Source organism: Miscanthus floridulus, chromosome 15 (genome assembly GCF_019320115.1).
Source record: "Miscanthus floridulus cultivar M001 chromosome 15, ASM1932011v1, whole genome shotgun sequence".
Lineage (NCBI taxonomy): Eukaryota > Viridiplantae > Streptophyta > Magnoliopsida > Poales > Poaceae > Miscanthus > Miscanthus floridulus.
In genome coordinates, this window is record NC_089594.1 from 13,630,560 (window position 1) to 13,649,407 (window position 18,848).

General features: G+C 43.9%; 1 protein-coding gene and 3 pseudogenes across 1 annotated transcript; 3 read left to right on the plus strand and 1 right to left on the minus strand.

Moving 5' to 3' along the window:
* Window positions 1-1,516: 1,516 nt before the first annotated feature.
* LOC136507030 (uncharacterized) lies at window positions 1,517-2,529 on the plus strand (annotated as a pseudogene).
* A 2,637-nt stretch (window positions 2,530-5,166) lies between these two features.
* LOC136507031 (luminal-binding protein 4-like) lies at window positions 5,167-6,591 on the plus strand. Its single transcript, XM_066501887.1, has 2 exons — window positions 5,167-5,546; window positions 5,652-6,591. The coding sequence occupies exons 1-2, from the start codon at window positions 5,167-5,169 to the stop codon at window positions 6,589-6,591; spliced, it is 1,320 nt and encodes a 439-aa protein (XP_066357984.1).
* A 4,728-nt stretch (window positions 6,592-11,319) lies between these two features.
* On the plus strand, window positions 11,320-13,463 carry LOC136507032 (protein FAR1-RELATED SEQUENCE 5-like; annotated as a pseudogene).
* Window positions 13,464-18,772: 5,309 nt separating this feature from the next.
* The window catches only part of LOC136507033 (ABC transporter G family member 41-like), a 13,576-nt pseudogene continuing 13,500 nt past the window's right edge, over window positions 18,773-18,848 (minus strand).

The window sequence follows — 18,848 nt, forward strand, 5'->3', positions numbered from 1 at the left end:
ATAGACTTAATCGGCGAGATAGGAATGGATGTAGACAATGTAATGGTGGATGATGATGACGATGGAGATGAAGTGTGAAATGCAAAGGACTTACAAATGGTTGAGCGATTACGTGTAGGCAATGACAATGAAGACAACATTCCTCCATTGGATAGTGTTGATTATTTCGACATGGTTGATAGTGATGATGAGACTTATGATCCAGCTAATCCCGATCATGAAGATTATTTGTAACATACATGTAATACTTTGTAATTTTGTAATTTTGTTTTGTTTTGTTTATTTTGCATCTATTTCTAATTACTTCTTTCTTCTTTTTATTTGCAGGTGACTAAACAAAAATGCCGGGCGGTCGGCAGAGGAACTTGAGCTCGTTCTACCATGGAGCCTCTGGTGTAGGAGCCTCTAGTGGAGGAGGCGAGGAGGAGCAGGGGACGTCTTCGACGAGGCAGAGGAGCACGAGGACCACGACCAGGAGGAACAGGAGGACCACGCCTGTGGTCCAGCAGCAGCAGGAGGAGGAGGAGGAGGAGCAGGTGCAGCAGGAGGCGGGCGAGGAGGAGGAGACGCCGGTCCAGGAGGAGGCGGACGAGGATGAGGACGAGGACGGGGGCGGGACGGGAGCTACCGCTTCCTCTAGTTCGTCAGGTGTCTACTTGCGAGGACCCTCCACCCTCCCTGACTGACCGCATACTCGTCTACGCCCAGTGATTCGCCTAGAGGGGCAAAGGTAAGTGCCTTTGCATGTTATCACTTTTACTTCATATGCTATGTTCGATATCGAAATAGAGACTAATATGTTTTCTTAATCACTTTTGCAGGGGGTGGGAGATTGTGTCGGGGAACACTGCCTCCCGCCATGTCAATGGCATCCTAAGTCTCCTGTGCAGGAGACACTTCCCTGGCATGGTCATGCATGCTGGGAACCTTGAGCCCGCCTTCACGTTTGCCCACTACGAGTCTGCCCCCCATGTGGAAGCAGGCACCGTGGCTGCGCTCGTCATTCGGGAGTTCTGGGTAAGTCTTCCTCGCACTACATGGCTCAATACAATGCACTCATTGGACTCTACTTGAAATAACTAATGCATACATCGTGTCTGTATATGCAGGAGTACTTCAAACTTGACGATGGATTCGAGGGCACGGCGGAGGCAGTGGCTAAGCGAGCTTGTAGGAAACGCGTCGTTGACGTCCATCATGAGGCGCGACTCCAGGCCATCATAGATTACTATGGGACAAAGCTCGGACAGAAGGTCACCAAGAAGGACATCTGAGAACAAGACTTGACGCTGACCAAACCCCAGTTCCTTGAGGTAGCTAAAGAACATTAAAATTGGTTCCTTTTGAGATTAAGTATGAATCACTTGTTTTTCTAATATGTCAACTACTTGATGACGTGTAGGTGATTCCTTGGTGGTGCAACGGGTGCCCCATGGCTTGGGCGAAGATGGTGGACAGGTGGTTAAGCGCGGAGTGGGCCGCTCAGCACGCGGCTGCCCGGCAGCGATGTTTGTTCATGCCAGGTGTATCACACCATCAAGGCAACCACAACCTCTCTGGATACGCCCGAGCGTGGGTACGTGGTCATGTTTCTATTCTTCTTGCTTTCGTTGAACTCGGCAAAGAATTCAAATCATCTTGTTTTCGTTCTTGTAGTCGGCGGCACATCAAGGCCAAGAGTGCTCCAACTTCGCCGCATTTGCCATGGCACACAAGGGCAAGGCGTCGTCTGACGTCTCCTTCAACTCGGACGACCCGGCCGAGGCGTACACAAACTCGAGCGCCTACGAGAAAATCACGGAGTACACGTCGGCGGCAAGGTCGATCCATGGGCCGGAGTACGATCCACGGACCGACAACATTGATGCAAACACCATCATGAGGATTGGACAAGGCAAGAAGCATGGCCGCTACTGGATTGGCGACAGCGTGATCGACACGGCCTCTACTCCCACTCTCTCCCAGATCCGAGCACAGAGCACGACCGCCTCCTCACTCCCGGCGATATGCTCACGGCCGAGCATTTCATAGCACCGGGTCGACACACTCCAGGTTATTCATGTTTTACTCATCGTACATTGATCTTTACACAACTCTATTTCCTTTGCATTATTGTAACATTAGCTTTGCAACAATTTGTAGGCCTTGGTGGAAGAAGCAAACAGGAGGGCCCAGGAGCTGGAACTGGGGTTGGCGGCCGAGCGGGCCGCACGGGAGGCCGACAAACTCACCCAGGAGAAAAGGTTGGCGGCCATTATTGCCTGGATGCAAACTACGACGGGTGCTACTATGCCTCCTGGGTTAATGGGTCCACCTCAGCCTCCTCACTCTGCTACTCCAGTGAGTAATGTCACACATGCAAGGAATTGCTACAATCGCTATTCAACTAATCTTGTCTCATGCAATCTCTTCTCCTGTGTGCAGCCTCAGTCGGCGGGTTCGAACAACCCAGCTCAGGGCACTCCGAACCAGCAGATGTTTCCTTCCCCATCGTCAGCAAGATGGCCACATCAAGGGCCGCTTCAGTGAGTAGCGCTTGTAGTTTCATGTCTTGTTCTCTTCGCAATCGATTTCTGTCCGAGACAATGTTGTTGTCATGCATGTGTTATTGTGACATGTGGTGATGGATTTGAACTACTTGTTGAATGATGTGGAATCCTGTCGAATAATGGATGGAATTATTGTGACATGTGGTGAACGGATGTGATTCATGTGGTATGTGTGATGGATTATGACATATAAGGTGTTGGATGTGGTATATATGTGATGGATGTGATATATATGCTATATGTTGTGTTTGAAGTGATCGATAGCAAAAAACAAAAAAAAACAAAAATTTTTGGTCACTTTGCCGAGTGTAACACTCGGCAAAGCTGTGTACACTACCATGTGTTTCCCAGCTTTGCCGAGTCCCAGGACTCTGGCACTCGGCAAAGAATTTTCCAAAAAAAAATATTTTTCCTTTGCCGAGTGTCGTCTCAGCTAGGCACTCGGCAAAGGATTTTTCAAAAAAAAATATTTTTTTCTTTGCCGAGTGCCGGGTCAGGAAGGCACTCGGCAAATGATTTTTCAAATTTTTTTTTCTTTGCCGAGTGCCGGGTCAGGAAGGCACTCGGCAAAGGATTTTTCAAAAAAAGGGAAAAGCTTTGCCGAGTGCCTTCCTGACCCGGCACTCGGCAAAGACGCCGTCAACGGCTGGCGGCCAATTTTCTTTGCCGAGTGCCGTCCTGGCACTCGGCAAAGCCTTTGCCGAGTGCCCGACAAACGGCACTCGGCAAAGAACCCTTCGTCGGATGCGGCTTTGCCGTTTGCTCTTTGCCGAGTGTGGCACTCGGCAAAGCCTTTGCCGAGTGCAATAGGGCCTTTGCCGAGTGCCCCAGGCACTCGGCAAAGAGCGCGTCTCCAGTGGTGGGGGGGCGTCTGTGAATTGGGTCTAAACAAAACATAGATCCTAGGGGTCAAATTTAACTACCATTATAGCAACTCTAAGAGATTCTCTATATCCTTCCTAATTTTTAGGAATAGAGTTTTTCTATTTTAAAGTAACCTTCAACCGGTTCTTTAAATGATTATATCCAAATATAGTCATCCTCTATTTTGAATTTCTCGCTAACCAAAGATAAATACGAAAATGACTCTCTAAAGTATATACAAGAATATAAGATATAGAAAAGTTGTTTGAGGGCGCGGGGGGGGGGGGGGGGGGGGAGGAACATATATTAAGTGATTTTTATGCAGATGACTCTCCAAATGATGATGATTTAGAGGTGAATTTTAGAAACACTCTTTGGAGATGCTCTTAGAGAACCCATAAACTACTCTAACTCTAGTATGACGTGCAATTAACGTTTTTCTAGTGCACTTTTATCTTACCAACAACCCACACAGAGTTTATTAACATATATAGCCAATCCTAACAACCAGTCTATAACTAAATCTTACAAAGGTAAATATTACACAAGTATGATAAGTAAAGAGCAAAGGATAGAGAGGATAAACTCTTGGCATCCTGTGCTATTGGTTGCTAAAACACAACCCTTAGTCTATGTTGGAGATCTATCGAGGTATGCACCCAATCAATAAGTCTCTCTCGATTGCGGTGTTCGCTCGACCAAAACCAATGGAGTCACAAAATGTCCCTATGCCACCCGATGGTTACTATAGTGTTGGACTATCACACAAGGCCTTCGCCAACCAAAGTGTTGTGAGTCATCAAGTCTCAGAGTTGCCACTACTGTCACCCAATTCGATCATGGTGTATCAAATACAGAGCAAAGGCGGGTGTGAGTCACATAGTCTCACTAGATCCACTTACTCGCGGTCACCTTGATGTTGTATCCACTACATGGTTTCTCCATTTAAGGGAGAGATGCTTCCTTGTCCTCTGCACACTAACACGTTGTCGTTCCACACCAAGAATGGAGAGAGTCGACGACTCGAAGGCTACCTCACCTTCACTGGAAGGTCATGAAGACTTGCACTCCGAATTGTCAAGATACAAGGGCATCAAGACCCAATCACTCAAAGCTCTCAAACTCTAGGGACTAACTCTCAACAAAGATGCATTAAAATATTGTCTATCCTAATTTTGGATGTAATTTTGAATGGGTTGTTCGGCTGATGGTTTAATTTCTATGGTTGATAAGCCGGCTGATGTTTAACCCTTCGAGATAGAGCGAGTCCCCAACAAAAAAACTCGAAATAATATTGGACTATCGAAATCAGCTCAGACTAATGGAAACATGAAATTCCCTGACGGTTTTAAATTTTTTTGACGGTTATTGAATACACCGTCAGGGAAATAGAATTACCTTGACGGTTTCAGGAAACTGGTGAAATTTGTACAATTGTTCCAAATTTGATCTTCTTCAATTTAATTTGTTTTTCTGGTTCTTTTACTCTCTCGATTATATTTGGCTGTCAACACGTCCCTCTTAATTTGATCTGCAAACGGAGTATTGGCCATGGGCCCCTGGCTCACGGAGCTGGCTGAACAGAGTCGTCCAGTATTACGTAACGGATCCGATCCGATCGAGGGACACACGACACGACCAATGTTTGCTATCCAAAGTTCCAAACCAAACCGTACTCGGCCTAACCGGATGTGTCAATAAAAAAAAAAGCTGATAACGAAACCTAAGAGACCTAGTAATTCTTCTGGTCGCAATGGCTGCTGGCGGTCGCCGCCCGGCGGTAACTCTGCCGGCGGTGCTCATCCTCGTATGCGTGCTGGTGGCCACGGCGCCCGGGCTCCAAATGCTCCTTGACGAGGACCCAAGTACGTACCCCGACAGTAGGCCGAGGGAGTTCTGGTACCGGCGCGGAGAAGTGGTCGTCATCGATCTAGGCAACACCAACTCTTGCGTCGCCGGCTACACCGGCTCCGGCAAGACGACCGACGACGACACCATGTTCCAGTTCTGCATCCCCTCCTGGGTCGCCTTCACCGACAACGGCACTTCCCTCGTCGGCGAGGCCGCCAAGAACCACGCCGCCGCCAACCCCGAGGCCACCATCTTCGGTTTCAAACGCTTGCTCGGGCTAAGGTATATATCGTTCCACTAAAAACAATACATATATATTAGCTAGGTTATATATAATTGATTGATGGATTCATGATTAGTGTGTATCATTATTCGATCTGTTAATAGGCGAAACCGCTGGTACGACGAGGACATCGTGCAGGGAGCCATCCAGCGCGTGCCGTACAAGATCGGTACAAGAGATTACGACACGGCGATCGTCCAAGTGACGGCCAGCGATGGTTCAGTCAAGCAGCTCGAGTTCAGCGAGGTCGCGTCCATGGTAGTGGCTGAGCTCAAGAACAAGGCCGAGGAGTACCTCGGCCGCACGGTCGAGTACGCCGTCATGACCATCCCGCAGCATTTCGCCGCGGCACACAGCGGGGCGGCTGAGTACGCCGGCAAGATGGCCGGGCTGGACGTCGTCTGGACGGTCACAGAGCCGACCGCTGCTGCCGTCGCTCACGGCCTGCACACGAAGCTGCGCGAGCGCGGCACTGCGCTTGTCTTGCGTGTCGGCGGCGGCTCGTCCGACGCGAGCCTTGTGGTGCTGCTGGACGGCAGGTTTCAAGTCTTTGGGTATCGGATGGACAATTTCCTTGGAGGAGACGATTTTGACGACAGGGTCGTGGACTACTTCGCCAAGCGCATCAAGCTGAAGCACGGAGTGGATATCAGTCAGGACAGGATCGGTCTAGGCAAATTGAGGGCGGCATGTGAGAATGCCAAGAAGGCATTGAGCAGTCAAGATCATGTCCAGGTGATTGTTGAGTCCCTCGTTGATGGTGTCGATTTCTCGGAGCCGCTCTCACGGTCGGAGTTTGAGGAACTGAATGATGATCTGTTCCGCAAAGTCATGAACTTGGTGGAAACAGCCATGGTGAACAGAGGTGGTATAAAGTGGAGCAAGAGCAAGATCGGTGAGATTGTTATGGTCGGTGGGAGTGCCGTGATACCCAGGATTCAAAACCTCGTCAGGGATTACTTTGATGGAAGGGAGCCTAACATACGGAGGAAACCGGATGAAGCGATGGCTCTTGGAGCTGCACTTTACGTACATTCTCTTTAGTGACTTCATTATATTTACAGTAGTAGAGGTTTTGTTGTTAGGTCTTCGAGGGATCTAGACACATAATGGTAGTGTGCATACATGGATCATAAATTGTGTATAAACAACTAGAAGTGATATGAGGTACATGATATTCTTTTAATTACAAACTTTTTTTTATCCCACAACTTTAGATTCACCTGACCTGTTATCTTGAGCCATACAAGACCTTATTGGATGTAGTCGGATTAACATTAATCCATATTAGGTTTATGCTTGTTAAATCTAAATAATTAAATCTATGACTAAGTTATATATATATATGATCCATGATTCGGGAGGCTGATCGTCTCCGCACGTTCGCTCCACTGCCAGGAAGATCCATCAAGCATAGGGCCTCGCTCTACGCGGATGATTTAGTTGTCTTCGTCACGCCGGCTGCTGAGGACCTCACCTGTCTTCAGCAGATTCTGCTGCTATTTGCGGGGGCGTCTGGACTAATAGCCAACATTGATAAGTGTGTCGCCTCGCCGATTCGCTGCACTGAAGAAATGATGTTGGATGTGCAAACGGCCTTCCCATGTGTTGTCGCCCCGTTCCCGTGCAGGTATCTAGGCATTTCGCTGTCGCTAAAGAGGCTGAAACGTGCAGAGGAGCAAGCATTGGTGGATTCAGTTGCCGCGAGGATTGGAAGTCAGGACTGCTCACGCACGCGGGACGAGTGTTACTGACCAAGGTCACGTTGTCGGCGATCCCGGTGCATATTAGCATTGCGTGTTGCCTCTCGACCTGGGCCATTGAGCAGATTGATAGACGTCGCAGGGCTTTCCTCTAGTGCGGTACTGACACAGCGCTAGGAGGAAAATGCAAACTGGTCTGGACTACTGTCTGTCGTCCGACATCTCTGGGCGGCCTGGGTGTTTTGGATCTCAGGTTCTTTGGGCTGGCCCTTAGGCTACGTTGGGAATGGCTAAGCAGAGTTGAGCCTGATCGCTGCTGGGCTACACTGCCGGCACGTGCTGAGAAGAATGTAGTCGCAATGATAGACGCCAGCATGACTGTGATCATCGGCGATGGGGCCTCAGCAAAACTGTGGACGGACAATTGGTCCAATGTTGGTTCGCTATGCTCATTTGCGCCTCAGTTGTTCGCTGCCATCTCACCGAGAGGAAAGAAGATGTCTCTGAACGATGGTCTCTTCCAGAACCGGTGGGCGCGTGAAATTCATGGTGCGGACACTGTGCAGGTGCTCCTTCAGTACCTGCGTGTGTGGGCAATCCTACACGCCGTCGTTCTCGATCCGCATGTGCCGGACCGATTAACATGGAAGTGGTCGCCTGATGGGAAGTACAGCGTGTCATCGACCTACAGAGCTTTTTTCAAAGGATCAACTGCGCTCCTTGGTGCCAAGGAATTAGGGAAGACTAAAGCTCCACCGAAGGTTAAGTTTTTTATGTGGTTGGTGCTTCACCGCAGGATCTGGACTGCAAATCGACGATTGCGGCATGGCCTACAGGATTCAGATGACTGCAACTTGTGCAGCCAGGCATCCGAGATGTGTGATCACTTGTTCGTGGCGTGTGTGACTACCAGGCAACTCTGGTATAGGTTGCTTCTACCTTTGGGGTTACAGGACTTGACGCCGCTGACAGAGGAAAGCTTGGGAATTCGGTGGCTGATACAGACAGAACGGCTGAGTGCTGACAGCCGGCCACCGTTCGATACCCTGCTACTGCTCATCACCTGGACAATCTGGAAGGAGTGGAACAATAGGGTCTTCAACTGAATCACGTCCAACTTGGCGGCAATCGCACAGGAGGTGATCAGAGAAGCGCAATGCTGGTGCGAGGCAGGGTACTCTTCGTTGGCTCACTTGATTAGCTTATGGTCGCAGAACCAGGTGGTCTTGTAATACGACTTTTGGTAATCCAGTAGCTAGGCTGCGGTTTGCTTTGGTGATGGTCTCTCGCCACCATCAGCTAACGGCTTTATTGTAAGGTCTATTGACCATTCCCGTCCTCTTAATGAAATTCGGGCATATATGCCTGCACGAGAAAAAAAAGTATGAAATTCTTACTACAGTTAATAATAAAACAATTAGTCCACCATTATAATTGGATCATAAAAACTACAGTTATGAATGATTCCAATTAATTATAAAAATTAATTATAGAAAACCATAGATCTAAAACTTTTGCTAAAAATAGAAAACTTTCTAAAAAAGAAAAGTTGCAGAAATTTTTTTACAAAAAAAGGAAAGTTGCATGTGTCTGAAAAGCGTTCGCTCAAAACCCATCTGAGTGAACGTTTGCTAATTAGCTGCCCCGTGTTGGACCCTATGTGTTGTTGTGTGAGTCACGGATGACAGTGCACGATTTTTTTGTTTGGAATGAAAATCTGATGGCTTATGTGGCACTATAATATTGGTAGTTTAGCTTGCATGAGGAGATAGACTATTACCCTAAATAAAGATAGTGGATGATAGGGTTCGCTGACGTGGATATCTAGATACATGTTAGTTGATAATGTGGCTCACTTTACTTCAATAGCTTGTATATTAAGTGAAAGCTATAACATACTACTACTCCCTCTATTTCAGATTATAAGACGTTTGGTTTCTCTAGATAAATTGCTCTACATATCTTGACATAATAATATACATAAAAAATAAATGTATTTAAAAAAAAGGCCAAAACGTCTTATAATATGAATAGAGGGAGTATTATTCTAGTGAGGTTTACTTTGGTAAACTATCTATAAATCGAGATTTTGTGGTCTGTTAAACACTGTTGTTTAGTGCTACTTCTTTGCTAAAGTATTTCTGTTTAGTTATTAGTTAACAAGTTGCTGGTCAACCCTTTTTTTTTGAGCAGATGGTCCCAATTTTGTTGAGCCATAAAGAAAAATAAAAATTTGAGTCAATGGCAGGCCAGGCCTCAAGCCTCCAGCTGGAGCTGTGCTATATGAGAGAGGCCTGTTACGGCCTCCTGCTGTCTGTTGGGATGCAAGATATCGCCCTCAGGCTTCCGACCTCTTTCACACGAAGGAAGTGGGTTCCAAGGAAGTGATTAGATTGTTTCTTGCCAATCGCCGGTAGGCGCTCATCATCCACCTCCGCCGCACCACCAAGAAGGTGTCGCCGGGCGCCAGCAGCTCCCGCCACGTCCGCTGTGCCGCTCCTCGGCGCCCCACTGCCCCAGCACGGTTCCACCTTCCCGATCGACGCCCACGCGGACGCCGCCGTGCCTCTGCCCAGCAACACCAAATTCATCCCACTTCCCTCCATTGTTGAAGTTGATCGAGTTCTCAACTTATGATCTTTCTGTTGTCAGTTCTTTGAACCAGGTTTTTTGTTTCTCACATTTCTTTGACATATTTTTGTTATGTAGATGATTTTTATGAGCTTCTGTGGTGTATGTGCAGTAGAAATTCCTAGATTTTGGGTCAGCATCATGGCTCTTTCATTACGCATGTATTAAACGCTTTGCTAAGCTGAAAATGTTACTGCATAGTCGGCAGGTAGAAATCAGGGCTTCATGGTATTGCAAGGAAAAAACAATAATTCTGCTACTATTTGTTTATTCATGGCATGCAATGGATTAGTCTGGAGTGTATACAATGTAGGCAATATACTATATCATAATTTTCAACTTCTCTTTATTATATCCAAATCTGAATGTCGATTCGAGTTCAGCATGCCCCATGTACACGTTCCATCAATGAGTTACCTTTTTTAGTCTTTTTTTCTCCTACTTGGTTTCCTCATTGTCCAATCTATACTAAAATGAAAGTTTGATATTGCTGGTTTATTTGTTGACTTTAGTTAGATGTAAATTGTATTATTTTTATGCATATGTTGAGATGGCCTATATGTTGTACACATGTTTGTGTGTACAACAATATCGTCTTGCTAACTGATTTTCTCCCGTTTGCTTATGCTATCTTGTAGCCACTATGATCCTTGAGGGTGAAGTGAGCATAGCAAAGCGATTGGATTTTAATGTACACTCTGATGTTGAGTCAGTGGCCCCAGATATTCCTGTTCAAGAATGTACCACACCACATAAGTCCTTTAGCATCCCATTATGTGTAAGTTTCATGCAACCATTACTTAAGACAGGTCTGCTATTGTCACGTGTTGTTTGTGACATATATCGCATACTTTGTAGGGTGGTCCTTGTGCAGCCATCTCCATGGACAACGTAGCCGGCATGACTGGAGGAGGCCAGGAAGGTGCTAGTCCTTGCGCCGTCGACGCAGCCGGCATGACAGGAGAAGGAGGCCAGGAAGGTGGTCCTTGCACCGCCGTCCCCTTGGACGATGGAGCCGGCATGATTGGAGAAGGATGCCAGGAAGAGAATTTGTCGCCATCCCAAGACAATTCATCGCCCATGGTTTCTCCCTCTATCCGTGGAGTCAAGGGAGAGCAAGTAACACATGTATGGTCATCATTTGGTCTTTGATCTTCCTCTTCTATCTTTCATGTAGTTTCATCATGTATAAATGTGTGCATACTGTACTGTACAGAACACTATTGTTGCTATCGACGATAACACTCGTGCTAATGGGAACGCTCTCCATCATCTAGTAGCTGAAGAAGTGATAGACGGAGTACCAAATAAGGTAACAGTCTTTTTTCCTCTAACTAAATAGCTAGGGCGAAGACAATTATAAATAACTACATTGTGGCGATATAGCTTTAATTCTGATTCGATTGCACAACAGGTGGTTGATAAAGTTGGAATAATTCCTGAAGTTAGTATGACTTTTGAATCAGAGGTCAAAGCTTATGAGATGTATAATGCCTATGCTGGTAATGTTGGGTTCAGTATAAGAGCCAGACAAGGCATCGAGGAGATGGTAGTATATGTCAAAAGTATATTGTTTGTAGTTGCCAAGGACATGGAGAAACTCAGACATCAAAGGATAGTACAAGGACAGGTTGTGATGCACGTGTTCAGTTTAGTGTCAGCAGAGAGGGGACTTGGACAGTGCAAAAGGTTGTACTTGATCACAATCATTATCTTGCTAGTCCAAATAAATCGCATAAGCTGAGATCCCAACGACGTGTTGTAGAAGCGGACAGGATGTTGATTAACCAGATACGACAAGCTGGAATGAAGCCAACACAGGTATATGAGTTTATGAAGGAGTTTTATGGAGGATCTGACAAAGTTCCATTCTCAAAGATGTACTGCAAAAATAAAATTAGTCATGAGCGTAGGAAGTACTTAGAATCAAATGATGCTCAAACAGTTTTAGAATACTTGAAGAATAAGCAGATAGAAGATCCTACATTCTTTTATGCCATTCAAATAGATGAGGACGATGGTCGGATGGCTAATTTCTTTTGGGCAGATGGTCACTCTATCATGGATTATGCATGCTTTGGTGACGTTGTGTCATTTGACACCACTTTTCAAACTAATAAGCTTGAAATGCCATTTGCACCATTCGTTGGAACCAACCATCATAAGCAAACAATAATTTTTGGTGCTGCTTTGGTATTTAATGAGACCATTGAATCATTTGTTTGGCTCTTTGAAACCTTTCTAACAACCATGTCAAGAAAGCATCCAAGTACAATTTTCACCAATCAAGACGCAACCATGGCAGGAGCAATTGCCTACGTATTTAGGAATATAAGCCATCCTCTCTGTTTGTGGCACATCTATCTTAACGCCACTAAACATCTCGGGCATGTAATTCAGAAGCACCCTGATAAGTTTCTACCTAATTTTAAGAGATGTGTGTATGAAGATAGATCTGAAGATATGTTCATCCAGAATTGGCATGAATTGTCGAGTAAGTATGACCTTGAGAAGAACCAATGGATGGCAAACCTATATGATTTGAGAAAAAGGTGGGCTATTGTCTACCGTGATTCATTTACAGCTAATATGGCCTCGACTCAAAGGAGTGAAGGCATGAACAATGTATTCAAGAAAAGATTCCGTAGGAGACTTGGACTTTCAGAGCTTCTTGTAGAATGTGAGAAGGTTTTTGCTAGCCTTCATGAAAATGAGTTAGACGCGGAATTTAACTCGTGTCGAAAAACCCCGATTACTTATAGCCCAAATTTGCCTTTGTTGAAGACTGCAGCTGAATCATATACAAGGAGGATGTATTCAGAGTTTGAAGAAGAATTTAAACTGCATTTCTCATTCTCTTGTAAATTGTTGCAAACAGATGGGTCAGTTTTGACATATATGGTTACGCATATGCATTCTGTTCATGGAGCAACTGTCATCTTCAACGCTGTAGATATGGACATTACGTGTTCCTGCAGAAAGTTTGAGTCCATAGGTATGTACAGACACTTTAAATTACAATACAGTTTGTTATAAATCAAGATTGAAAACAGAATCATTATCATGTAGGTATACTATGCAAGCATGCCTTCAAAGTCTTCAGTGTGAATGATGTTTTCAATTTGCCGTCCAAATATGTACTAAACAGATGGACAAAATATGCGAAAAGAGGATTTTATTGAGAAACAAGGAGCGGAAAAGAAAAATATGAAAACACATGCTGCACGCATCTCACGAAAGGCGACATCCCTTGCACTGAAGTGCTCAGTGTCAAAACAACTTCTTGTTCACTTGGAGAAAGCCGTCGATAATTTAGTTTTGGAAGTGGATAACTCTCTAAGCAAGGAGCCAGAAAAAACTGATGAGGTTCCTTTAGTATCGACTAACTGTGACACAAACACATTGAAAGGATCAATATCATTTAGAGTTCCTCGGGTCGTAAAAAGTGCAAAGACTAGACGGCTCCAAAGCGCAGTTGAAAAGAACACAAAGAAGAAGAAGAAGAGAAGTGCAAAGAAAAAAGGTGTTTCTCCTACCCATTGCTGTCAGCTCCTTTGTTTCTGTCATGGCTGCTTGTACTGATTTTTTCAATTTCATTATATATATATATATATATATAATATATATATATATATATATATATATATATATATATATATATATATATATATATATATAATTCACCTGGTGCATTTTCTATATTGAATGCACCTAGGCCAAAAACTAGTCTCCAACAACTTCTATATCTCAACTCCCAATCTTTCCACACTTGGGAAAATCAACCCAATCATGTGAAAATTATAAGCGCACATATGGTTCTACCAATATAGAGGTGGAAGGACATGGGAAAAATAAAGAATAGGACATGGTTTTCAATACAAACATGTAAGAGAGAAAGAAAGTATAAAAGCGTTTGGATGATCTAGAAATAGTTCGGGGTTCATGATTCAAAATTGTCTTCTATATTTTAGGAGCGTGGTTTTGAAAACTAATGTAAAAACTCAACAAATATGCTCCCAACTTTTTTTAGCCACTTGAAAACTCCTTAATTTACCAACTACTCCCTCCGTACTGATACAACATGTCGTTTAGGACAATGACACGGTCTTCAAAACACAACTTTGACCTCTTGTTTTTATAAAATATTTATGGAAAAGTGATATATGTATACTTTTATGAAAGTATTTTTCAAGACAAATCCATTTATATAACTTTCACATTTGCAACCTCAACAACTTAAAAGGTATTGATGATTTATATTCCCAATGGTTGACCCAAACCTTGTCCAAAATGACATGTTTTACGAGTACGGAGGGAGTATTTTTTTAGAACGATTGGAGATGCTTTTAGACCACGTTTGGATCTATAAAACTAATAGTTAGCTCCTTGGATCAAAAAGGTTTAGCTAAGTGCTAGTGGAATACCCAACTAACAATAATTTCATTGGTCCAACTAAACTAGCTAATGCCCCTTCATTCCAAATTATAAGTCACTTTGACTTTTTTATATCCATTTTACAATGGATCTAAATATAATAATATGTTTAGATATATAGAAAAATGGATGAACAAAAAAATCAAAGCGACTTATAATTTAAATATAGGGAGTATTAGCTAAAAACTATATTAGTTAGCTAACTATTAGCAACTAATCGCACCAAACATGGTCCAAGATTGTCGATGAGGGACCCGCGGGATACCCCACATAGAAGAGAGAAGATCTAGTCCAACTAGGATTTCCCATATGTAATCCCAGTAGCATTGCTATCATGTAATCCTATTAGAACTTCTACTTTGTAACCGACTAGGATTCTTGCCTCCTGAACTATATAAAGAAGGGCAGGGCTTCCTAGATTGGCACAACCTCAACACACAAGCCTAACAGAACAAGAGAACAGATAGAAGAGATCAGATAGAGAAAGATAAAGGAATACTACATCAACAGCTGGCGCGCTAGGTAAGGATTTTCGGTGCGTTGCGTTCGAGAGCTCGATGGAAATCAAGATCACGACTCGTCGGCCCTCGTTGGCAACTCGCAGCGGTTCTCGTCGACAACTCGTTGTGTTCATAGCAACGACAATCTGCGATAGGATTTCACGTCTCAGACAATCGACTCCGAGCCACAAGCAAACTGTTCGACTGTATCAGGCTGTTCGACTACATCAAACGACAAGCGAGCTATCAAGCCTAGGTGCTTCCATCTACTCGAATGCTACGCGAACTACTTGAACGCCACGCCAACTACTCAGCTACGGCGATTGACAACTTGGCCTACAATCAAGCTAATTCACGCTTTAAATTTTAATTTTTAATATATTTCCGAATAATTTTTGTGCGCCTCTGTGGTCGCACTATCCACGACTACTCCACATCTCCGAGCTTGTAGTCGGGATGACACCCAATGGGTGTGCATCGTGCACTCTAGTCTTCTCTTAACGGTCGCTAAAGACTCGGGTAGCGCATGCCTTAATCCGTGAAGCCTCGGCTCTTCTGTGCATAAGTCTCAATAAATGAGCAGCGATAACAGGGACCAAGGTGCTTAAACGTATCAGGACACTACCTAGGTAGTTTACATGGCCTAACAAGAGCAAGACACGACACATTCTTTTTATTTCGCACAGGCTAACTGTTCTAGTCTTCTCTTAACGGTCGCTAAAGGACTTGGGTAGCGCATGCCTTAATCTATTAAGCCTTGGCTCTTCTATGCCTAAGTCTCGATAAATGAGCAGCGATAACAGGGACCGTGGTGCTTAAACGTAACATGACGCTACCTGAGGAGTTTACATGGCCTAACAAGAGCAAGACGCGAAAATTTTTACATGCATTTCATAGTACCAAGGCCCACCCCTGATTATTTATTCATATATAGGACATGCTCCTGACTTTCTATCTGGAACGTCAATTATAGCATATTTTTAAATTTAACATGCAGGGGCTACATCTGTACCATGCCATTGGGAAGGACACGCTCCCGAGAGCTACCTTACTCAACCAACAAATCAGACAATTTCAAAAAGAACCCAGGCTGGTCAAAAAACAACCTAGACGAGGTGCGCCAAGGATCAGACAAGTTCAGAAAGAACCCGGATAGGTAAAAAACAACCCAGACAAGATGCGTCAAGGATCAGACAAGTTCAGAAAGAACCCATGTTGATCAAAAAACAACCCAGACGAGGTGCGTCAAAATTACAGATAAGTTTAGAAAGAACCCAGGATGATAAAAAAAAACAACCCAGACGAGGTGCGTGAAGGATTGGACAAGTTTAGAAAGAACTTTGATTGAACAAGTTCAGAAACAACCCAGATGAAGCGCGTCAAGGGTCGAAAAAGTCTAGAAACAACTCAGATGGATCAAAAACTTATCTGTAATTACAAGTACTCGGACACAGGCTTAGGGGCTACATGATACATATCCTCAAAAAGAAAACCCCCAAACTTTTTCTCAAGGACAGATTCTAGACGCCCAAGAAGCAAGAGGCTCGGGGGCTACACTCACTAAAGAAAGAACCCAGAGAGAATAGACCAAAAGGACCCTCCAGCTTTTTCATCACAAAAAGCAAGAGGCTCGGGGGAGAAAGTGCACGTCAATCAAGGTGAACCAACCAAATAAAAGAAGACCATCTCAAGTCACTGCAGAGGAACCCATAATAGATACAAGACGAAGATGAAGATCAGAAAGAACAAGGAAGTTCCTAGAGCTCAACCATGAAATGCTCGGGGACTTGTCGATACGGGACCCACGGGATAGCCCACATAGAAGAGAGAATATCTAGTCCAACTAGGATTTCCCATACGTAATCCTAGTAGCATTGCTATTATGTAATCCTATTAGGACTTCTACTTTGTAACCGACTAGGACTCTTGTCTTCTGGACTATATAAAGGAGGGCAGGACTTCCTAGATCGGTACAACCTCAACATACGACCCCAACAGAATAAGAGAACAGATAGATGAGATCATATAGAGAAAGATAGAGAGAATACTACAGATAGCGCATCACGTAATATATTATCTACCCTAGACTGGACGTAGGGCCCCGTGATTTTGTGGCATGTCGAACCAGTATAAATCGTTGTCTCCCTGCGTTCACCATCGAGTTCATGCATACGTCGATACCCCTCCAAACAAATCATCGTCCCGGGTACCCTCATGACAAGCAGTCAATGGTAAAACATCGTTAAAGATGTGTTCTTCATAGTATATATACAACATTGACAACACATGTCTAGATAGGGGGGGGGGGGAGAGGGTGAATCTAGGCGGAATCAACATAGGTTCATCATCAAAGTCGACTAGGGTCTTGTATATTCATTATTGAGCAATGCAAACAAAATAGTGTTTTTTCGTTGGTTTTGCTTGAAGTCAGCGTGAATGGCAGATCAGGGTTTCATGAGAGTTTCATGAGCATTTTATAAGCTGATGTGGCATTGTATTAATAGAGAGATGAGATATGATAAAAGTTTCATATGATGAAAAGAGTTTAATGGAATAAAACTTTTCCACACTATTTCCAATACATGGGAATTTTGAAAACAGTGAGATGAAATCTTCAATTGGACTGGCCTTAACAATCTCATTAATGGCCAAATGTTTTGAATTATTATGACTGTATAGGATGTTTTTCTTATGTATTTAGTGAAAATTAGTGTGGAAGCTATGTTAACAAAGTCTTGTTAACAATATTAAGATATATATTGTCATGTTTTTTATTGCACCATGTGATCTTCGATATATATTTAGTTTAAATGTTAGTGTAAATTATATCCGGTCTTTGGTTGCATTCATTTTTGTAGCAAGACGGGCTTAACCTTTTTGATCTTATTAGTTGTTCAGGTTTATCCGCGTTTCTAGTGCTTATTAGATCTTATATTCATTGTATTTGTAATAAAATCGGTTCTATATAGGTCATAGATTACACTCTTGCATACTTAGGGGGTGGGGACTGCTCTGATCCATGTTTTTCAGCTCCCATCTATGTTTTTTTTTCAAACGGTTTTAGCTCCACACATACAGTTCGAAAAAAAGGATGAAGTTCTAAGAGCACTTAGATAGGTGCTCCATTAAAACCTGAAGTTTGTGAAGCTGCTCTACGGTGGAGTTTGTGGAGAGAGAAACCTAGAAAGAGTACATTAATGCAAGTTTAAGGTTTGGACCTCCTGCCCAATCCATGTGGCAGCCACATCAGTGCTTGGGCGACGTCAGATAAGGGTTTGGACCTGGTTGGTACAATAATATAAGTTTAGGGTGTCAGAAATGGAAATCCTAGGTATTAGGAGTTATAGGAGAACTCTAGACAAATTTAGGAGCTGCATGTGAATGAAATAGTCCTTAAAAAATAATAGGTCCTACACTGTTCAAAAAGGAAAAAAATGGGGTATGGACCATTCTACACGGATCTTGTGCGTATTGTGCTGCTACTGCATGAGTTTACTGTAGTTCTCTCTCCTCCCATATTTAGTTGAGATCCACATGTCATGCGTATGGTCCCTACAGTGCTCATGCGGATAATCCTCACCTAATTTGTTTGCTTAAAAAAAGGACATCACTCTTCCAAGACTACGGCATGAATGCGTGATAGCACTACTAGTGGGACCCAATAACTCCGATGCAGTTTGTTCTTATCTTCATGCTTAGACACTCACAGCATGACTGGATGGCATATGAGTAGTATTTTTATATAGAGTTGGCACTGAGGCAAGTACTTGCCTTGCTCCACAAATTTCTGGCGTCGGTACCACCTATTGCAGTGTGTGGACACCTATTGCAGCGTGTGGAGTGATTCCCAAATCTTTTTGTCCTTTTCATTTTAAGCTTCACTTAATAAAAAAAATTAAGGGCCTATCGTTACAGCTCACAGCTGTTGTGATCTGTTTTCTTGCCAAACACCCATTGCTAAAATAGCTTCATGGGTGAAACTGTTTTTCTTTCTCTCTCAAGGAAATGAAGTGGGATGAAGCTGAAAAAAGAG

Coding starts and splice junctions, on each gene's coding strand:
- LOC136507031 (XM_066501887.1), top strand. CDS start 5,167: ATGGCTGCTGGCGGTCGCCGCCCGGCGGTAACTCTGCCGGCGGTGCTC. Junction 5,547..5,651: donor AAACGCTTGCTCGGGCTAAG/GTATATATCGTT, acceptor ATCTGTTAATAG/GCGAAACCGCTGGTACGACG.